Source organism: Arvicanthis niloticus, chromosome 2, assembly GCF_011762505.2.
Source record: "Arvicanthis niloticus isolate mArvNil1 chromosome 2, mArvNil1.pat.X, whole genome shotgun sequence".
Classification (NCBI taxonomy): domain Eukaryota; kingdom Metazoa; phylum Chordata; class Mammalia; order Rodentia; family Muridae; genus Arvicanthis; species Arvicanthis niloticus.
In genome coordinates, this window is record NC_047659.1 from 139,538,254 (window position 1) to 139,555,081 (window position 16,828).

Below are 16,828 nucleotides of genomic sequence, written 5' to 3' on the forward strand. Positions count from 1 at the left end.
ACGGGAAGGCTTCTGTGGGCTGAGCTACCCAGCTGGGAGATCTATGCTTCATGGTGCAGGAAAGAGCAGTTTATAGGATTGGATCTTTATGTTAGAGGACCTGAGGGCCAGCTACAAAGTACTGAGATGCGGTCAAGATGGATATGTGAAAAGCGTCGGGCACGGTGGCACATGATGGCTGTGATCCCAGCACTCAAGAGATGGAGGCGGGATTAAACGTTCGAAAATCAAATTTGGCTTCATAGCACATTTGAAGCCAGCCTGCATTACCCAAGAGCAGAGCAGAGCAGAGCAGAGCAGAGCAGAGCAGAGCAGAGCAGAGCAGAGCAGAGCAGAGCAGAGCAGAGCAGAGCAGAGCAGAGCAGAGCAGAGCAGAGCAACAGCAAGAGAGACAGAAAGTCAGAGAGTGAGGGCAAGAGACGGGGCGGGAGGGGGAGAGGGAGGGAGAGAGAATAGATAGAGAACTCAGAGAAGAATTAATAATGAGTTGGAGTTATTGCACTGGTCCAGGAGGAAAATGATAGTGGCTACAGCCAGCATGATGAGATTGATGGTTAATGATGCTTTGAATGTAAAATATCCTCCATGGGCTCGTGTGTTTGGATACTTGGTCCCCAGCGGGTGGCACTGTTTTGGGAGGCTGTGGAATTTCAGGACGTGGGATTTAGGTGGAGGAAGGCTACGGGGTTGGAGACTGGTTCCACGTCCATCTCTCTTTCTGGTCTTCAGAGATGTGAGCCAGCAACCTCACAGTCTCTCCATCCCGGCAGCCTCCTGCTCCTCCCGCCCCGGCAGGTACAGCCACACTCGTGCCTCCAAGTTTTCCCATCATGAAGGACTGTGTGTCCTTCCACTGGGAGCCAGAATAAATCCATCTTCCTTATGGTGTTTCTTCTTAGGTGTTTGGTCAGAGTGATCATATAAACACTGATAATGTGTGTGTGTGGGGGGGGAGGGGTAAGAGGCAGAATATGGGCATGAGACTTGAAAAGATGGTAAGAGCAAAACCTGAAAGTTTATTTTGTTATCAAGGGATTCTCTTTCAGCAAAGGGGCTGTCAAAATCTAAACTTTCCTGAGAGTGCTGAAGGCATGTCAAAATGGCCACACAATATTTTCTACTAATAAAACAAAGTTCAAGTCTTTCTTTCTCTTTCTTTCTTTCTTTCTTTCTTTCTTTCTTTCTTTCTTTCTTTCTATGATCATATGAAGCACAGAAAAGAGAAAAAAGAGATGTCTCAGGTATTTACATTAAAAAAAAAATCATTCTTACATTCAAAAAGATGTAAAACACAAGGGCTGGTTATTGGGCCAGCAGTTAAAGATGCTTGATCCCAGGCACCTGGACATGAAAGGTGAGAACTGACTGTGAGTTGTCTTCCGCCCCCACCCCAACCCCAGGTGTGATGTGGCAGGTGTGCTCCCCCAAATAGACGTAATACAAGCTTTTAGAAAGACAAATATGTAAAAATGAGATCTGGCAATACAGTTGTAATTCTTTATTTTACTTTTTATTACTTGGCAGTACTGGGGACTGAACCCAGGGCCCCAGATAGACCAGGCAAAAACTCTTACCACAGAACTACATCGTTAGCCTCTGGACTTATAACTCTAAAAATAATTTTATATGAAAGACAAAGCATACAACCGTGTCAGCCATATTCACATATTCATTCAAATGTACGTATAAATGTCTATTTCAGAAACATTCTAAAACCATAACCTAAAAGGGAAATCTTTATCAAATATATAGAAATAATCAGTAAACATCTCTAGAAAAACAGTGCTGGTTAAAAAAATGCACAAGCCATATGTAAACGTTTTAAAATGTCAGTAGAACACGACTGTGTTTTGTGCTTGTGAAACTGTGCTTTCCCTGGGGGTTCAAGCCCCACTATACACTGCACAGGTAGTGTGCATACGTTACAATCATCACTTTGAATAGATAAGGAAATTAAGGCACAGAAAGTCCTATTCTTATACCTGCAAAGCATTCCTTTAACCTCTGACTAAACTTCAGGACAAAATTCCGCACTGCAGACCCTAAATTGGGTACCCTATGTCTTTATGTAAAAACATGACTGAAGCAAAGTACCCTCAGGGCCCACAGCCATTCAAGCACATGCGCTGACACACATACACGTGTCGACACAGGCACAGCTTGTTGATTCGTCTATCCACACTCTAAAACCACAGAGAAAGGTACCATTGAAATAAGAAATTACAGAGTCCCCTGCGCCAGCGAGGCATTCATAAGCAAGGAGCTGGCTTCACTGTAGAACTTCTTAGTCTCTAATTTCCAACAGTGTTTCCCTTTGTGAGCAGGAAAGATAGCTTTATGAGAACCTTTACTTAATGTTTAGCTCCGTTTACAGCTGGCGTTTCCTCAAATATTGAACGAAACTGAGTATAATAAATGATTTGTCAGTCCCACTCAGACAATAAAGCCATAGTAGGTCTTCATCAAGTGTAAATGGGAATTGAAGCTGCCTCTTTGGGTTTTGCATCAGAAACTCTAATTAACCTTTACCAGAGTGGCCGACCGGCAACATCACAGAAAATGGAGTGACAACAGGCTCTTGAGGGCTGTGATTGGCTAATGTAAACACGTGGTAAAGTGTAGTGGGCGGCGCCTAGCATTGCTGTCCCGCAAGCGGTTCCCTGAGTAATGGGGGCTTAGTAAACGTGACTGTCAGAATCATTCTGCAGAAGGCTGTGTGCGCCATGCTTCGCAGGTGGTCCCATGCTCTGGTCCTTGAAGTTCGCCATCTAGGAATACCGAAGCCATAAGCAGCTTTCTCGCAGAAAGGGCTAGATTGCTGGTTTTGATTTGGAGTGGAAAAAAAAAATCTGTAAAATCAATTAGACACACATCGTATGTCACAAAGGGTATCTCAGCCGTTGGAAAACAAGAAGCTAAAATTTAAAATTATTATGGGCTCATGCCCTGGGGCTTGTCATTAGCAACAATTCTTACAAAAGCCTCCTAAGAGAGGCACTTCATGTGGCCTCAGAATTTGACACGTTTTTCTGCTACTCTGGACACTATGGAATGATGTCTGTATTTCTTGGGACCTCCTTCAGAAGTTTCCTTAGTAACTGTGCTTCTCTAAATGATCCGCCGGCCTCAGTGGCTCGTCCTCTTGACCCTGAGCAAACACCACTCATACTGTTGGAAAGGGAGAGTGGGAGAGCTGGCTTCAAGCACAAACGTGACTGTCAAGCCATGGGTTGGGTGTGTCACCTTCCACCTCAGACAATAAAGTTTCTCCATCCCACTTTTGTGTCCCATCAATGGTTTAGATCCCATTGCAATGTGCATTAGGAGACACCAACCAGACTTACAAAGTCATGCTTGACTATGGAGGTAATTTCTTAGCACAGGGCTTAAGTGACATTATTGGGCCCACATTAAAAGAGAAAAAAACCATAATTCAGTAATTTTAAAACAGAGAGAAATTATGTGGGGCTAGAGAGATGGGCCCATGGTTAAGAGCACTTGCTGCTCCTGCAGAAGACCTGAGTTTGGTTCCCATCAACCTGTCATGTAGGCAGTTCACAGTTGTCTGTAACTCTAGATACAGGGAATCCGATGCTCTCTTATAACTTTCTATGGGGACCCACACTCCTGTGGCACAGATATACACACATTCAAAACAAAATCTTTAGAAGAAGAAGGAGAAGGAGGAGGAGGAGGAAGAGAAGGAGAAAGAGAAGGAGGAGGAGGAGGAAGAGGAGGAGGAGGAGGAGAGAAGAAAAGAAAGAAAGTTGAGTCTAGACATTTCTGGACTTTGCTCAGTCCTGGTTGGGTAAGATGCCCAAAGGCAACAGGGACCCAGACACTCACCCGAGCATCCTACCGTGGACAGAAAGCAATGGGCAGCTCCCGGCTAGGTACCAGGATGCCAAGATGTAGCATCTCCACTGGTTCGTTGTCTGTGGCCACGATGTCATACTTTTGGATTATCTGTAACACACATTGAGATAGAAGAGTTAACCCTCTCACCTCCTGCTTTGTGGAATAGCCTAGGATGGGGTTGCAGAAACCCAGTGAAGACTTTTACCCAGCAAAGAGCCAAGTGGAGCTGCAACTCAGCCAGCCGGCGTCCGATGCACATCCTCTTCCCAATGCCAAATGGGAGGTGAGCAAAGGGGTTGATCTTTTTCTCCTTTTGAAGCCAGCGTTCAGGTCTAAACTTATTAGCGTCTTCGAAGTTGTCTTCGCTGGAACCCAGCACCTGGGTATTTAGTGTTAACACCGTCTAAGAACACACAGAAAAAGATGATTTCTTTTAAAATCAGTAGCAAAAATAACTCATGGAAATACAATGGTGATGTATCGCTTGACAAATGTTAGGGGCAGTATAACATGTGCATAGATGTGGGTAGTGCATGTAGCTGTGTGTACATGTTAGGGGCAGTATAACATGTGCATAGATGTGGGTAGTGCATGTAGCCGTGTGTACAGGCAAGAGGAAGGCATCCGGGGCTCTTTCTCTGCCTTATTTCCTGGACACAGGTTCTCTGACTGAACCTGGAGTTAAGCTGGCAGCCAGCAAGGACCATTGATTCTCCTTTCTCTGTCCTCACTCCCCCAAGCTTATCACATGGATGCTGAAGATTCAAATCCAGACCCTAATCCTTGTGTAGCAAGTGCTCTGCCCCCCGCGACCCCTCCCCAACCCCAGAACTCTATATTGTGTGTGTGTGTGTGTGTGTGTTCCATTTTGGCAACTACCTCCTCTCTCCCCATTTTTAGATGAGGAAGGATGAAGCTCACAGAATCCCTGTAACTCACTCAGGATCACTCATAGAGAGTCCATGTTTGCGTCTCACGAGCCACACCGTCCCTAATTCTGTACTTAGTAGCATGCCACAAGGACGCTCTGTCTTCTGTGGGGTTTCCAAAACTAATGCTCTCCCAGCAAAGCTTCAGGGAGATTCGACAGACACTTGAGAAGTGTAATCTTCCCAAGTTTTGCTAATGAACAGGTAGGCAGATTCAACTTACTCCTTTGGGTAGCGTGTATTCACCCAGAACCGTTGCTTTGTCAAGGGTCCGAGTTGTAAATGGCACACTTGGGGTAAGCCTGAAAAGTCAAAATCAGAATGTAAGTGTGGCTACAAACCCCACTCTGTTTGATGGAGCATTAGGAATACAGACAGAATGAGAGATGGGAGTTCCGTCAGATGTCACAGCAGGACAAGAACGATGCCCTGTGTCTTTCCATGAGGAGCTCTGGGAAACAGAGGACAGTTGTTGGGAGAGGAAAAGTCAGGTTTCCTAGGGGTGTAACTCCCGACAGATCAACTACCCTCTCTCCACTCTCAAGAACATATATGGGAAACACAATTAGACTTGATGGTGAAAAGGCAGAGAGAGAGAGGATTGGATGATAGAGGAAGGGGGAGAACCTGGGCGGGGCTGGGATAGGGGCGGGGCTGGGGAGGGGGCGGGCGGAGGCGGAGCTGGGAGAGGGGGCAGGTATAACCAAATACTCTGTGTGAGACCATCAACAAACTAAGGCCTGTTCTGTCTTGCTTTTAAGAAATCCCATCTTCTCAATATGTGTGTCTCTTGTTTCTTACCCTGTTAGACAAATCCCTTACATAAGGCTGGCTAGTGGCTCATCACACTGATTTTCTTCTAAGGCTAATTAGTGGCTCATCGATTATTCCGTCCCATTCAATCCGCATGCATCTCATGCTTCACCTGAGGCCTGGCATTTTTTCTACTCTGTTGCCGCCCACAGAGGCTTTGCTGCTTCTTTCTAAGCTAAGGCTGGGAGGAGGTTTACTTCCCGGGAAGAGCCTTCAGAGACAAAGATGTGCATCTCCGTGTCCTCTTGCTTGGTCTGCATCTCAAACCCTGCAATCACACCTGACCCCCTGATGTCTGACAGCATCCATTAGAGGCAGGCTGCTATTGCCTTAAAGAAGAAGAAACTCACTTTCTAGGATTTAATAGGGTTGGCCCACAGGGTTTGGAAAGTGATACAAATATAAACATCATATACTCCAAGGTCGTTCTCTCTAGTCTGAGAGATGTGTATAATAAACCAGGAGGAGCACCTTAATAAATCCTTGCTATGTCTCCAAGAGACATAGCATTTTCTAGTGATATAATGTATTGCCAAAGCAAAAGAGAACCTGGTCTTGTGTCCTGGCCCAGAGGTGTGTCCGTACCTCATGGATTCTTTTAGACAGGCCTTTAAATAGGGCATATTTCTCACATCTTCTGCCCGTGGTGTCTGGTTGTCAGGCAACACGCTCTGGATTTCCCGAAGAAGTCTCTGTTGCACTCGGGGATTCCGGGATAGATTGTAGAGAATCCACATTAAGCTGTTTGCGGTCTGAAAGGCAACAGGCCACAGATAAGGGTCTGTCGATGAATGACCGGCCTCAAACTGCTGTCAGGCGAACAAAGGGCCCCATCTAAACTACAATTGAGTGTAATTGCTTGGGCACAAACAAATTCGCCTACAACTGGCAAGGGAAGGATAAATCTGGGGATGACCCAGACTCATTTCTCGATTTACTGCTACGAGAAATGATACCACTAGGGGGAAACTAGAGCAAGATACAAAGATGTCCCCTGGTTTTCAAACCTCAGACCTAAACGTAAATCCATCATGGCCTCCAAATAAAAATTGAAGTAGAACTTATTTAATGGGCAAGACTTGATGTAAAACTGAGTAAAAAGAGGATGAAAAAGCTCTGAGAATACTTGTGAGAGGCTCTCTGTGCAATTAAATGTGTAAGACATCACCCTTCTGGACTGTAAGAAACAGTCTTTCTGCTACACCCTAATTTAACCATGAACATGAAAAAGGTCTATCAGGGCTCTGGCCACATATAAAATGCCTTCGAAGGAGAATTCGGCACCTTGCCAAAAAAGAACAGAAGAGGAAATGAATTCTAACATCACACGCAGTATGTCAAGAAGCCAGCGGCAGTTTCTGACAAGGCCAGTGACCTTTATAAGGGTATCTTTGGTATCTTTGAAGGTAATGAGAAGCACCCACCATATTCACTGCCAGGAATCAGACGCACTTGGCTACTCTTAAACTAATTTAAGCCAAATAGTCTCCAAAATTTGGTGTCACTGTCCTCCCCTGCAGACACCAAGGCGCTGTGACTGAGTGCCATGACCCACTCACACCACGGAGCAGAGTGCAGGATGGCTCAAAGCCAACTGGCATTTATTATTTTTGGAAGAACATGCCTCCCAGGCAGGCTTCTTCATGTCAGAGGGCCCGTGGCCTCAGCTGAAATTAACCCTGGATGGTATTATTACAGAACAGGAAGAGGGTGTGGCGTCCAAATTAAAGGCAGTCAAATCCCTGTCCACCCAATGTGACTTTCAGGAAAAACAGGACCGAAAAAGAAATGGACCAGGTGTATGACCATATCAGGTAGCCCCTCACCACAAGGACCAAACAGTGCTCCGTGGAGCTAGGTGACTGCAGTTTCACCACATCCAAGTACAGTGTCTGGACTCAGTCTGGGTCCTCAGAAAACCTGCAGAGCTTAATTCCAGGGGAAGCGGGTTAGGAAACCTCAAGAGCTCAGGCTGTCCTGGCATGACCTCGGCTGTGGGGGATGGGGTGGGCACTCACATCCTTAACTGACTCTCTCTATTAACTTTATTCTCTGCTTGTCTGCCCGTCCACCTGTGCACTTGTCAAAGCATAAATTGGCTAGCTTCCTTCCTTCCTTAAAATGTCCCCTCATTATATATGTGTGTGTGTGTGTGTGTGTGTATCTCACTATCTGAAAAAGCAATATGTCTGTGTGTATGTTTTTATATATCAGGGCACATATATGGATATGCATGAGGAAGCTATAGGTTGACTCTACCTCATTTTCTGAGGTAGGGTTTTTCACTGGTTGGTTAGCTAGTCTGGTTGGCCTCAGGGATCCTCCTTTTTCCATGTCCCCAACCCTGGGATTACACATATGAGCCACCACACTTGGCTTTAAAATTCCAGTTCTGGGCATCATACTCAGGTCCTCGTGGATACACAGATAGTACTTCACCAGCTGATCTCTCTCTCTCTCTCTCTCTCTCTCTCTCTCTCTCTCCAGCTTTTATGCTTGAAAAGATTAAATTGTCTTGCCAGAGGGTGGGCACCTACTTCCAAATTCCTGCCTCAGTTCTTCCGAGTGCAGGCTAGAGTTTACATAGTATTTCATTGGAATACATGTATTAGAATGAAGCACAGGAGGCCATACTTTGCACTTCCTGCCGAGCTCACTATGGAGCTCTTACTACAGGTTTTGTGAGGCAGTTGCTGCTCAGGTAATTCTGGTGGAAAGAATGATTCCAGTGGCCGCTTAAGAACCCATCATGGAAACCAAACCACCCAACAGACTTCAGCCAGCTGAGTCCCCCGCCCACCCTCACCGTCTCCACCGCAGCGAGCTGCAGCTCTGTGACGGCAGCGTACAGTTCTTTCTTGGAAAGATGATCATGTTGATAAATGTCACAAAGGAAATCCGCATCAGGCTGCTGGGAATATTTCTCTAGGCGGTTGTCGATGCAGGGCTTGACTGTCAGGGGAGAGAAAGGAGAGAGAGTTTGAAAATTTGGATGAGAAAAATAACCCAAGAAAATCTTGAAAACACTGAGTCATGACAGGGACACTGACTATTTGCTATACAGCAAGTATCTATTTAATACTCTCCCCACACTGGGTCAAGTCTGACATGGATAGGCTTCTGGGCTTTTTCAGCTAATTATTTGGATTTTTCTTTAAAAGCACAGCAATAAGATTAGCTTTTCTGGCTTAGAGAGATTTCCATTTCCAATCATAACAAAATGCAAGATGGTTAATGTCTGAAATAAATTCCAAAAGTGCTTGTTCAGAATCAGGGATTACGGAGTCTGAAGTTTTTCTCTCTCTGTCTGCTGGGACTCACTATGTAGTCCTAGCTGGTCTGGAACCTGCTATGTAGACCAGTCTGGTCTCAAACTCACAGATACGTGCCCGTGTCTGCCTCTAGAGTGCTGGTACTAAAGGCACACGTCACCACGTATGTACGGCTTTGAAGTCTTCATTTCTATCAAGCTCCTGGGGCAGAAGCTGTCGGTCCGTAATCACATTTTGGTGAACAAAAGCTCAGAGCTCAGAAAGGATCAGGATGGGGCCGATGAGAATTGGGCTTATGTCCATATTCCAAACTTGGACACAGATATGATTAGACACACACACAAGTACAGTGCCTGGAAATACTGATAACAGTTAGCATTTAGCGTTTATAAAACACATTCGAACGACTGTCTCACTTCAATTCTTTATGCACGCTGACACAAACTAAGATCGCCATGCAGATAGCGGGCAGGGTAACTGTCTGTGGTGCAGTTGGCATCTTAGTCTGAAGCGTGGCATATCCTGGAACTTGGGATAGCTACTTAGGTGTGTCTCAGGCCATTGCTTGGGAACTCAAAACAGACTGTGTGGTTTTGTGTAAGGGTTAAGCCTAGACATGCACACAACCCATAATACCCTGTGTCATGGAGCAGAAATAGCCTTCATCATGAGAAAATCATAGTACATTCCATGTTTTATGTTCTACTGGGCACATTAAACGTTGTACCAATGTGGGAGTTAGTGTCATTAGTCACTGTAGAGATGGGGTGATCGAGGATGAAAAGGAGACACACAGGGCCAAAGCACCTCACATGAACTCGAATCTGCCCCGGGAGCTCTTCCTTGAGCCCCTTGCAGAGCGGACTGCAGAGAGTTAGCTCCTCCTGCTTTCTCCAGCTATGCACTTGAGCACAGAAAACTCTAGACAGTAGGAGAAGCAATACCATGGGACGATGATGGGTCTAGTCAGTTAGATCACACTAGGCCTCTCCTAGACACAGGGTCAGGGTCACTGGTTTGCAGTGGGCAGTGGGCAGGGTGGCCCTTTCACCTGATTTGAAAATGGTGTCCCAGGCCAGTGTGTGCACTTGCCACACTTTGGTGTTGAGGCGCTTGTGCAGCTCCACGGGGGTCACCATCATCTTCCCAAATGTGCTCATCATCTGTAAGAAAGGCAGAGGCGTGAACCCGCCATCTTCTTCCTAAGCCAGCATTCTCCTTGGAGGGGAAAATCCTAACTCAGACTCCTTCTGCATCTCCAAAGAGTGGGAATCAAAGGCCTACCATCTCTCGCACACACCTCAAAGATGGCTTTGTGCTGTGTTTAATAAAGAGGTATCTGTCTCTTGTTTGGTAGTACTGGGAATCAAACCCAGGGTCTCCTGGTTGCTTAGAAAAAAAAATCTAATACTGATATATTCTGTATCCTTTTTGTTTTATTTTTTATTTTGAGACAAAGTATCACTAAATTGTCTAGCCTGTGCTAGCATTCACTCTGCAGACAAAACCAGCTTAAAACTTGCAGTTATCTTGCCTGGGCACCTGCCCAAGCAGCTGGTACGGTAGGCCTGTACCACCAGCCCCAGTTTTTAATGTCTTGATTATACAGGAAGAAGGAAAACTGGAAAACTATAATTTGCCTGTTAGCTCCAGTTTCTGTTATTATATAACCTTAATTAATCCCAAATCAATCTCATCATATCTATAATATCTTAAATTACTCAAAACATTAAAACTTTTAAAAATTTTCAACATTTAGAAACTTTAAAAGATATCTTTTAACCAACTGGTTATTAATTGAGATACCTTAAATATGTTTAAAATATCTTTTAGTAAAAAAAAAATTTACCTAAACTGATAAATAACAGACTTAGCATGCATTTTTGGTGATTGATGTACATGTATATATTAAAATATAGGTATCAAAGGGAATGAATTAAGTATTAAAAATAAGGAAGTGCAAACACTCCTCCTTGGGGGACATGGGGACAACCTTTGCTATTCTGAATTCTAGCTTTGAGATTTATTCTGGACATGCTGTCCAGAGGGCCTGCTTACCGTTTTGATGGCTGCAATGAAGGTCAGGGCTTCTTCTTCTGCATCCCTTTGAAGGAGCCCGAATCTCTTGTCATATAACACAAGGCAGATGCCTGTCATTGAAAATAATCACTACTGTTATTCATCCGTAGCCATGCCAGAGTCTATGATTAGCTGACTATTAAACACTGAGCTCCCTGTCTCATGAGACTGTGGTCTCTTCTAGAAAACAAAATCTCAAAGAATGAGAGAAGGAGGGAGGGAAGGAGGGAGGGAGGGAGAGACACGGGAGTGGGGTGGGGACAAGGACAGTCTCTTCTCTAGAAGTCATTTCCAGGAGCACATGACCCATAAGCTTTGAAACCACCTGGTGAGAGACACACTGTCTGTGTCAGTCACAGGGAGGTGAGGACGGAGGTATCAGTGGCCCAGAGACTTGTGCTGCCACAGCCAGAAGAAGGACTTGGGAAGGATGAGCTATGGAATGGGTTTCTAGTAACTGCCCAGGACTGGGATAGCCCAGAACAGGGGTTTCTCTGTTCTGTTTTCTATTTAATAATGTTGTTTCGGGTCAACTAGTTTCAAATAAGATTCGTTAGTCTTTAAAACTTTTTTGCACAGAGAAAATTTGAATTACATAATACCTGTATCCCCGTGCTAATGTGGTAGTTGAACATGCTTCCACCTGGATGCCAATGTTATATACCAGGCTCACTGGCCCACGAGCACCCCATGATTCTCCTCTCTCTGCCTCCTATCTTGCCATAGAAGCACTGAGATTACAGACCTATGTTTACCGTGTCTAGCTTTGCATGAGATTTGAACCCAGGTCCTCAGGCTTGCAGGCAGGCTGTTTCTCCACTCTGTGTGTGTGTGTGTGTGTGTGTGTGTGTGTGTGTGTGTGTGTGTGTGTGTGTGCCATGTTCTCTTTGCTTTCTTGACAAGAAGGCAACAGAGCAATCTGTTTTCCTCTTTCCGTTTCCCTCTGGTCTCTGCATAGAGAGGTAAGGCTAGAGGCAGCAGCTGTTGTCTTGCTTTAAGAACAGAGTCCCGGTGTTTCCACTTCTGCCTATGTTGGGGGCCTTCACTCCTGGCTCCACTTTCTGGAGCACTCATCCAAAGAGGTCTTTCTAAGTTTCTCTTTTTCTACCCTTCCAATCTGACTCTCTTCTTAGCAGAGAGGAGTCTCTCACCCTGGTCCATGCCTCTGCTCCTTCTTACTCTTCTGAATATCCTTACCAGTATCTGTCACTTTAGAACCGTAGTTCTGTGAGGGCAAAGAGGCTGTCCATTTTGTTCCTCGCTGTCTCTGGTATCTAACAGTGCCTAGCACATAGCATGTGCTTACTAAATGTTTGTTGAGTGACTTCGTCAACAATCTATAGTAAAAGTCATAACTGAAATGAGTTTGTATGGCTTCGTCTTGACTGGTGATAATCTATCGTTATGGAGAGCTTTATCCCCAGATCTCTTGTAAAGCTGGGTGAACAAGACTATAAGGTTGACTTACTTTCAAAGGACCATTTGTTCAGCTCACCGTACAAGTCTTTGATGTGGCCTCTCTCATCACGCAGCTCATCGATTTGCTCTATAAAATCAGCCAAGACCTTAAAGAGAGCAACAGGAAAGGCACATCTGTATCACGGGAGGGAGAGACAAGGTTCAATAAGTTCTTCCCAGGGTATTTCTGCTGTTGGTGGTGATGGGTACTAATTACACTTTTTCTTCCTCCTGGCCTGGCCTGTGTGTGTGTGTGTGTGTGTGTGTGTGTGTGTGAGATGTAGGCTCATGTTTGTGTGGGTACGTGTACGTGTCAGTGCGCACCTGTGTGGAGGCCATGGTTGACATTTGGTGTCTTCTTCATTTGTTCTGTATCCTATTTTTTGAGTCAGGGTGTCTCACTGAACCTAGAGCTCTGAACTTTGGCTAACCTGGCAGGCCAATGAGCTCCCAGGAATCCTCCTGTTTCTACCTAGCCCATGCTGGGATTTGAACTCAGGTCTCCAATGGTTGCAGGACAAGTACTTTCCCTCCTGAACCATCTCCCCAGCTCTGCTTTTGATACTTTAAGAGGGAAAACATCCTTTCTGGGAAGATTGAGTGAATAAACCAGGAGGGAGGAATCAAACAAAATGGCAGCTCAGGGACTGTGGTGGAGTTTGCAGCACCTCCACTCTCAATTTCCACATCTGGGCAGAGGCATGTCCTCCCACCAGCTGTTTGTGTGAAGCCTGTGGAATGTGGGGTCCGGAAACCTGCAAGTTCTAGATGTAGTTCCCTCAGTAGATAGGTCTGCAACCTTGGGACAGCCACACAAGACTGGCTGCCAGCCTCTAACACCACTGTCGGAGATGACCCAAGCCTCACACTTGCCAAATGTTACTGTGACCACACATGGTGCAAAGTCTATCACCTCAGCTGATTATCACCTCACGGGGTAAGGGGTACAACCACTGCTCCCGTTTCCCATGTCACCTCTGAGAAAAGGCTTAAAGACACTAAGTCACGTGACCACCAAATTGATGGAGGACCTACCCAGCTATACCAAGGGATGAATAGTCACAAAGCCGGCAGGTAACAGAGGAGTGTGTTTAGCTTGCTTATGTAATGCATTTGAAAAGTACTTTGAATCTGTTACCTTACTAGGAAAGCAAGATTGTGGGGTGGGGAGTGGGGGAACAGAAACAAAAGAAAGAAATCTGAAAATCTGAGCTTGGGGTTTCCCGTTTAACCCAAGCACTAGGCAGGTGGATTTCTATGAGTTTGAAGCAATCCTGATCTACACAGTGAACTCTAGGCCAACAAGAGTTACAAGGAAAGATCATGTCCCAAAGAAAAAGAGAAAGCAAGAGATTTCACGTAACTAACAGTATGGATTCCCGCAACCTGTCTTAATTCTTATTAACATTATCTGCATTATTACCGCAAGGTGACCCTGAGTGTGTGCCTTGCATGACAGTAGATAGCTAGTTGGCTCTGGAGCAGCTGTCCCCTGCTTGGCTAACTATGCCGCTTGCTAAGTGTCCTACCAGGGGCTTGCATTACCGTTATATTAGCTATCTGCCTTCTATATCCCGTAGGAGCCCATATGGGTCCAAGTCAGACTCAAAATAAAGTACAATGTGAACAAGAGTAAAGAGAGACTACTGTTCATTTAGTCCTGCCCCGTGGCCCCCTGTTGGTGGAATGATATTGTTAAAGTCATTCCTAAGGGAATGCCCATTGTCCAGAATCTGTTCAGAATCGTTCATCAGCACGGAGAACGAAACCTCTGGACACATCAAACCATTCATTCCTCTACATTTTCAGAAGACCGGTTTCTACAGGACCACGCCCCCTACCCCCGCCCCGATTCTTTGCCTCTGTGCTCCTATTCAGACTGCAAAGCCTCCCCCACAACGCCCCTCACCCGCCTCAGTTGTTGCTCCTTAGGGCTTTCAGAAACGTCATCTCGTTTAGTATTGTAGACTAGGGGCTCTAAAGACTGGGAAACAGGCTTAGAAAAATTAAATAATACAGCCGGATCTCACTGGTAGCTGGTGGAAGGCCATGGAACAGCCAAGGCAGCTTGTAATGGTTCCCTCCGTGGGATTACTTTAGAAGGCTTTGGAGCAGACGGAAGATGAAAGAATGAAAGACGGAGAGAGACAGCAACCCCTTGAACCACCCACGATCCACAATTCTTCTCCCTTTGTACTTTAGAGCTGTGACCCAAAGCCCCCGTTAGCAGCTCTCTGTCGCAGAGAGCCCCAGCAAAGCGGACCCCAGTACACAAACCTCATTGATTTTCTTGTCCAGCTTCATGATCTCCACCGGTTTCATTAGTTTCTTTTGGAAGGCGCTGCGGACCCTCTGCCACTCCTGTCCTTCCCTGCAGAGAAGGGTTGTGCTTAGAGGCCTCAAAAGAGGCTGCGCAGCGATTGGGGGGGGGGGGTGCGAAAACTAACCCTGAAGATCGCCTGGAAAAGTCTCAGGAATCTTAGCTCTCAAGGAATATTCAGCTGCTATCAGCCATCACTGAGAGAGGCTCACAGTGTCTCTCTGTGAGCTGATGGCTTATGGTGGTTACATAATATTATGGTTACAGGAGAAGGGTTTGTCATTTTTCATCAGTAGTGTAGGCTCCGACAAGATGCCTGTGCTCAAAACAACCCCCCACCCATGGTCATTCGAGCATCCTCAGGGAGTCATAAACACAACTAAAAACAACATGATAAGAGGATAGCTGTTGGGATGAAGGAGAATCTTAGTGGGAGTGGGCAGGGGAATCAGAGAGGGCATGGGCTGATGAAAGTGACCAGAAATACATTGTAAATACGTATGAAATTGTCAAAAAATGTTAAAATATTTGGTTTGCCGCTAGGGTTAAATCTTGCTCAAGATGACACCAGGAAGGTGAAGCCCAAATAAAAGGGGCTTGGTGCTTCTTATGTGTCCTGTTGGGAGAGGCAGGCATGTGTGCATCCCTTCAGTGCTTGTGAGGGGAACCCACTCTCTACAGCACAATCTTAGAATCTAGAGCACCCGCTCTAGGTAGAGAAGGGGCTTTGTATTCGTTCTGCGTAAGAAAAGCCCTAGGGAACTCTAACGACTCCCCTCCCCTACTGTCCCGCACGTCCAGCCTCCCACCGCCTGCACCCAGCAGAGGGGACTCACAGGATCATCAACCCGTAGGCTTCGTTGCGGTGGTCGCGATAGGCTTTCCAAGGTTTGATCTCCAGTCGCTGGGGATGCGCGCTCTCTGTGCGGTACAGAGCTTCCAGCAGGCTCGGCGAGCCCAGATGCACCGAATCGAAGGAGCCCAGCTTCATCCGGAAAATCTGGCCGTACTTCTTGTGGTACTCTGCCTGAAGCGGGGCGGGCCAAATGCAGTCAGCGCGCATCCTTTGGTGCCCGGGGCGCTTTTGCCTTGCGCTGCTGACGGATCACCTGAGCTCCCCCTGTTACCCCAACGGGAAGGAATAGGGAACACGGGACAATAGGGGAAAAAGAAAACAAACTATTTACCAGTGTGTCGTGCTGTTTCTTCAAACCACCTTTCCAAAAAATCTCCAGTAGACTGCCTAGTAGTGGCCAATTTGTGGGTCCAGGCAAGGAGGTGACATTCCGAGTCTCACCATCTGTCATCAGCGGGCAGAGAGGCACCTCCTTTGGCTGCCGGGAAGCGCACGCCTTGGATGTCACGGACCTTGGGGGCTGTCCGAGGTCTCGCAGCTGGCGCAGGAAAGTGATCAGGGAGAGCCGTTTGTCAAAGGGGCAGCTCATAGTAGCAGGCGACCCGTGGGTCTCGAGGAGCAGCAGGGACTGGAACTGGCAAGGTGTTTCGGAAGTGCTGCTGGGTTCTGAAGTTTTGGCGATTTAGGGAAGAAAGGCAAACAGGACCCGCGGGTGTACACCGGTGAAATGGTGCACAGCGGGAGGGACTTCGAAGAGGCAGATGCCCGGGGATGCTGCAAGGTGCAGAGGCTTAGGGCGCAGGTCCCTGCCCTGAGCTGGCCACAGAGGCTGGGGAAGGGAGCCCGGGGTTTGGAAGCTCTGGGGAGAGTCCTCTGTAGGTCTGAAAATTTGACTTCTAAGGTCTAAAGCCACAGGGGTTCAAGGAGGGTCGAAGAGTTGCCGCCAGGTCTGAAGTACCTCGTTATGCCTCCTCAAGCTCCCAGGTTTAGAGACCTCGTATTTATGGAAACAGGGCATGCTGGAGGTGGCCAATGAACACGCTGAGTAGGGCGGAGGGGGACCGGCTGGCAAGGATGGGAGGGACGCGGGGGGCGGGTGTGGAAAGAGGATGGAGTCAGCGAGGTGAGTGAGGGCGCCGGGGCCTCGGGTGACCGACACGCCGCGGACGCACCGTGGACTCCACCCCGGAGATAACCTGGGAAAGGCGCGTCGAGCCCAGGGTTCAGCGGGTGCGCTGCGAGC

At 46.8% G+C, this 16,828-nt stretch overlaps 1 protein-coding gene across 2 annotated transcripts; it reads right to left on the bottom strand.

Moving 5' to 3' along the window:
• Nucleotides 1-1,526: 1,526 nt before the first annotated feature.
• On the bottom strand, nucleotides 1,527-16,568 carry Cyp24a1 (cytochrome P450 family 24 subfamily A member 1). Of its 2 annotated transcripts, none has more exons than XM_076930315.1 (12): nucleotides 15,917-16,568; nucleotides 15,566-15,756; nucleotides 14,687-14,780; nucleotides 12,447-12,516; nucleotides 10,931-11,022; nucleotides 9,924-10,035; nucleotides 8,407-8,552; nucleotides 6,186-6,352; nucleotides 5,011-5,089; nucleotides 4,064-4,261; nucleotides 3,847-3,966; nucleotides 1,527-2,849 (listed from the first exon to the last, which is right to left on the bottom strand). In XM_076930315.1, the coding sequence occupies exons 1-11, from the start codon at nucleotides 16,172-16,174 to the stop codon at nucleotides 3,856-3,858; spliced, it is 1,518 nt and encodes a 505-aa protein (XP_076786430.1). In that variant the 5' UTR covers nucleotides 16,175-16,568; the 3' UTR covers nucleotides 1,527-2,849; nucleotides 3,847-3,855. The 2 variants fall into 2 exon arrangements, with proteins under 2 accessions (XP_076786430.1, XP_034351142.1); XM_034495251.2 differs by having other exon boundaries at nucleotides 12,420-12,516.
• Nucleotides 16,569-16,828: the final 260 nt, after the last annotated feature.

What these genes read in the sequence shown, in the direction of transcription:
- Cyp24a1 (XM_034495251.2), bottom strand. Translation starts at nt 16,174, where the DNA reads ATGAGCTGCCCCTTTGACAAACGGCTCTCCCTGATCACTTTCCTGCGC. An exon ending in GAACAAATGGTCCTTTGAAA is followed by an intron (nt 11,023 to 12,419) that starts GTAAGTCAACCT and finishes TTTCAATGACAG; the next exon opens with GCATCTGCCTTGTGTTATAT. An exon ending in TCATTGCAGCCATCAAAACG is followed by an intron (nt 10,036 to 10,930) that starts GTAAGCAGGCCC and finishes CCTTTCTTACAG; the next exon opens with ATGATGAGCACATTTGGGAA.